This window comes from Palaemon carinicauda, chromosome 1, assembly GCF_036898095.1.
Source record: "Palaemon carinicauda isolate YSFRI2023 chromosome 1, ASM3689809v2, whole genome shotgun sequence".
In the NCBI taxonomy this organism is placed as follows: Eukaryota; Metazoa; Arthropoda; class Malacostraca; order Decapoda; family Palaemonidae; genus Palaemon; species Palaemon carinicauda.
The window spans coordinates 22,628,719-22,633,718 of record NC_090725.1 but is presented as its reverse complement, the minus strand read 5'-3'; the positions used below and the strand labels follow the sequence as shown (position 1 = coordinate 22,633,718).

Below are 5,000 nucleotides of genomic sequence, written 5' to 3'. Positions count from 1 at the left end.
TTTTTTTGGTGGCGATATTATAATCAACCATTTTTTTTTTTTTTGGTGGCGACATCATTTTTTTTTTTTTTTTTTTTTGGTGGTGGTGATATTATAATCACCACTTTTTATATATTCTTTTTTTTTGGTGGGGATATAATCACCATTTTTTTTTAGTGGCAATATAATCACCATTTTTTATATATATAGTTTTTTTGTTTTTTTTGGTGGGGATACTATACTCCCATTTTTTTTATTGTGGCGATATTATAATCACCATTTTTTTTTTTTGGGGTGGCGATATTATAATCACCATTTTATTTTTATTTATTTTTTGTGGCGATATAATCACCATCTTTTTTTTTTTGGTGGTGGTGATATTATAATCACATTTTTTTATATATATAATTTTTTTTTTGGTTGGGATATTACAATCACCATTTTATATATATATATATTTTTTTTTTTTTTGGTGTTGATACTATACTCCTCATTTATTTTTTTTTTTTTTTTGTGGCGATATTATAATCATTTTTTTTTTTGTGGTGATATAATCACCATTTTCTTTTTCTTTTTTTTTGCGGCAATATTATAATCACCATTTTTTTTTTTTTTTTTTTTTGGTGGCGATATTACAATCACCATTTTTTTTTTCGGTGGCGATATTATAATCACCATTTTTTTGTTTTTTCTTGGTGGCGATATTATAAATCACCAGTTTTTATATTTTTTATTTTTTGGGGGGGCAGGGATACTATACTCCCCATTTTTTTTTTTTTTTTTTTTTTTGGTGATATTATAATCACTATTTTTTTTGTGGTGATATAATCACCATTTTCTTCTTTTTTTTTGTGGCAATATCATAATCACCATTTTTTTTTTTTTTTTTTTTTTTGGTGGCGATATTACAATCACCATTTTTTTTTCGGTGGCGATATTATAATCACCATTTTTTTGTTTTTTCTTGGTGGCGATATTATAATCACCAGTTTTTTATATTTTTTATTTTGGGGGGGGGGGGGCAGGGATACTATACTCCCCATTTTTTTTTTTCTTTTTTTTGTGGCGATATTATAATCACCATCTTTTATATTTTTTTTTTGGGGGGGGTGGCGATATAATCACCATTTTTTTTTGTGGCGATATAATCACCATTTTTTTTTTGTGGCGATATAATCACCATTTTTTTTTGTGACGATATAATCACCATTTTTTTTTTGTGGCAATATTATAATCACCATTTTTTTTTTTCATTTTTTGGTGGCGATATAATCACCTTTTTATTTGGTGGCGATATAATAATTTTTTTTTTATATTTTTTTCAGGTTTTTTTTTTGGGGGGGGGGGCTGCTTCACCTCCTGCTTTTCCTCCCCCTCTTGCTGCTGCTCTTTTTTTATATTTTTTTAGAATTTTTTGGTTTTTTTTGCCGCCTTTGTTCCTGCGGTTTTCTCATGACCCCCAGCTGTTTATACTGTAGATTCTGTTCGCTCATAAACTGATGGTGTTAGCTACTAATAATTGTAGCTGCTAATTACTGCTGCTGCTAGCTGCAGTCTCGACTATTGCTAGCTGCTGCTATTTGCTACTGCAAGTTGCTGCTGCAAGTTGCTGCTTGCTGCTGCTACTGCTGCTCTTGCTTGCGGCTGCTGCTGCTCCCTGCTCTTGCTTGCGGCTGCTGCTGCTGCTCTTGCTTGCGGCTGCTGCTGCTGCTCTTGCTTGCGGCTGCTGCTGCTGCTCTTGCTTGTGGCTGCTGCTGCTGCTCTTGCTTGCGGCTGCTGCTGCTGCTGCTGCTTTTTGCTTGCGGCTGCTGCTGCTGCCTTGCTCGCTCTTGCTTGCGGCTGCTGCTGCTGCTCTTGCTTGCGGCTGCTGCTGCTGCTGCTGCTCTTGCTTGCGGCTGCTGCTGCTGCTCTTGCTTGCGGCTGCTGCTTCTTGCTTGCGGCTGCTGCTGCTGCTGCTGGTGCTACTGCTGCTGCTGCTGGTGCTACTGCTGCTGCTGCTGCTGCTGGTGCTACTGCCTGCTGCTGTTGCTGGTGCTACATACTGCTGCTTCTGCAGACTGCTGCTGGTGCTACATACTGTTGCTTCTGCAGACTGCTGCTGCTGCTGCTGCTTCTGCTTTTGCTAGCTGCAGCTGCTGCTACCTTTGGTAGCTGCTGCTGCTTTTGCTAGCTGCTGCTGCTTGCTTCTGCTGCTGCTGCTTGCTTCTGCTGCAGCTGCTGCTTGCTTCTGCTGCAGCTGCTGCTTGCTTCTGCTACAGCTGCTGCTTGCTTCTGCTGCAGCTGCTGCTTGCTTCTGCTGCAGCTGCTGCTTCCTTCTGCTGCAGCTGCTGCTTGCAGCTGCTGCTTGCTTCTGCTGCAGCCGCTCGCTACTGCAACTGTTGCTGCTGCAAACTGCTGCTGTTAGCACCTCCTGCTTGCTGTTTCTCCTAGCTACTTCTGATAACGGCTGCTGCATACTGCTGCTAACTTCAGTTGCGACTGCTGCTAGCTACTGCTAACTGTTGCTTTTCCATTGCTGCTGGTTCTGCTACTGCTGATAACTTCTGCTGCTAGCTGCTGCTAACTTTTGCTAGCTGCTACTATCTTCAGCTCCTGCTATTTGATGCTCCATAGCTGCGAGATGATAAAAATTTGGACTGATGCTGCCCACCTAACCATGAATGTCTACCTCCAAAAGATGCAGCTTCTCTTCCCAGCCAAAGATGTCTTGGCCCCAACCTCCAAGAACTTGTCTGCATACTAGAAGAATACCAGCTTCATCCCTCTGCAGAGCCAGTCTTCTAGATTATTCCCCCAGAACCACCGGAAGGTTGGTATCCAAAGGAATAGATGTAGATATCCGACCATTTGTACACTTGACAGACAACTTGTACTCGTCCATCAAGGTACACAGCAATACTAGAATCAGCCAGGTTCCTTCCCTCTGCAGATCCTGTTGTCCTTCAGGTTAGTCCAAGCATCTTTCAATCTGGATAGTTAAGCCTTGCATCCTTCAAGCTGAGGGCAGTCCATCCAAGCGTCCTTCAAGCCAAATATTTTCAGGTGTCCTTTCCAGTGAAACTGATGTCCTGAACCTGTCCAGAATGGGTGAAGCACAAAACTTAACAAAAAGATTATTCCTTTCCAAACAAAACTAAACAAAAAAAAATTCCTTTCCAAATAAAACTGAACAAAAGCATTTTATTCCTTTTTTCTCTATAAATATTTTTTTTTTGGGGGGTGGCGATATTATAATCACCATCTTTTTGTTTTTTGTTTTTTTTGGTGGCGATATTATAATCACCATTTATTTTTTTTTTTTTTTTTTTTTGGTGGCGATATTATAATCACCATTTTTTATATTGTTTATTTCTTTTTTTTTGGTGGGTATAATCCCCAGATTTTGTCATATTTTGTGTTGCGGTATAATTCCTCTTTAGTTTTTTTTTTCCAGTCCTGCCTTCTCGTCTCTTGAAGGGCGAATCTATTCAACTGGCTATCCCATATTAAATCCCCAGTCTGCTCACGAGAAATTTCCATATAATATAATTCCTTCAACTCCGGGTGTGATTGAGACAGGCCTTCTACAAGTTGGGTAATAGCGAAATTCTTGTTGTTTAATTCCATCTCTAGGTTCATATTTCTTTCCATCATAGCTTGATACTTCTCCTTATAAATTGCAAATTCGTCTGCCACGGAAGTTATATTCCTAATTTCTTCTTCCAGAGTTTTATTCTTCTCGTCGTCCTCCATCAACGTATTTTTTGTGGCTCTCTCCTCCGAGAGGTCTCTCTTCAGTCGTCTATTCTCTGCTTTAACACCAGCAATTTCTTTCCACAGTTTTTTCCAGTTCCTCCTCAGCCATTTCCAGATCGCACACCACGTCTTTCTTAATTAATAGTTCAGCCTTCAATTTGTTGTTCTCATCCAGGACAGTATCCAATTTAGTCCCTATTCTGTAGACCTCCTCGACTGCAGCATTAAGTTCACTTTCTAAAGCTGCCTTTTGCAAAACGTTTTCCGTCTTCATTCTCTTGTTTTCAGCCTTAACACTGTCCAGTTCAGCCCAGAGTGTTCGGATCTCATTATCAGCACTTTCGACGTATTCCTCCAAGTCGCTCTTTTCCAATAGTTTCTCGTTAGCTGTCTTGAGATGTTCTGGTACTCTTTCCAGCTTCTTCTCGAGTATCCGAATTTCCTCATGGGCATTTTCTAATTCCTTTTCTACATATGCCTTGGCGAAAAGCTCATCACGAATTTGATCGTTTCGAGCTTCAGCTTTTGCTAGACTTACAAAAAGCAACTCTATATTCTTATTTGCTCTTTGTAAATCATCAATTAAAGCTAAGTTACCGATGTTATTACATACCTCAATTTCCCCTACCTGAACAGATTTCTTGACCAAAAGCTCCTCACGAAGTTCATCGTTTTCAGTTTCAGCTTTTTCTAGACTTATCATAAGAGCCTCAATTTTTTATTGGCTCTATCTAAATCATTATTTAAAGCTGATATAGCTATGTTGTCCTTAGATAACTCAATTTCTTCTGCCTCTGCGTCATGCACCTCTTCACAGATGCGTTGTAAGTCATTGGTGGTTTCAGTTTCTTAGTGTATTCTAGCAAAGAAATCATCAAATAACTTAATTCCCTCTTCGGCACCGTCCAATTCCTCACTTAGATCCTTTTGAGATGCTTCCTCCAATTGTGCGTGTTCCTTAGTTTCTCCGGCAACATAATTTGCCCCCATCGTAGACTGCTGGTTGCAGTCTCTCCATTTCCTCCTGATCCATCAAATCCAAGAATTTTTCTGCTTTTCTATGTGAATCCTCGTCTCCCCAGCACCATGCCATGGCGCCAAAAGCTGTCAAAGATCCCATTAAAATCATTCTGTCAGTCATGAATCTAACCATTTTGTATAGTATAGATTTACTCAATGCCTTCCATGGCTAACGAATATAGCATTAAAATTAGAAAAAAGATATTGACACATTTCTCTGAAGACGAGGAATTCCTGGAGCCAAGGAAGATGAAGATTTTCAGAGT

At 39.5% G+C, this 5,000-nt stretch overlaps 1 protein-coding gene across 1 annotated transcript; it reads right to left on the bottom strand.

Annotated features, from left to right (window-relative positions):
• Nucleotides 1-3,772: 3,772 nt before the first annotated feature.
• Nucleotides 3,773-4,417, bottom strand: LOC137634464 (fibrinogen- and Ig-binding protein-like). Its single transcript, XM_068367223.1, has one exon. It carries the CDS (start codon nt 4,415-4,417, stop codon nt 3,773-3,775), a length of 645 nt encoding a protein of 214 aa, XP_068223324.1.
• Between the last annotated feature and the right edge of the window lie 583 nt (nt 4,418-5,000).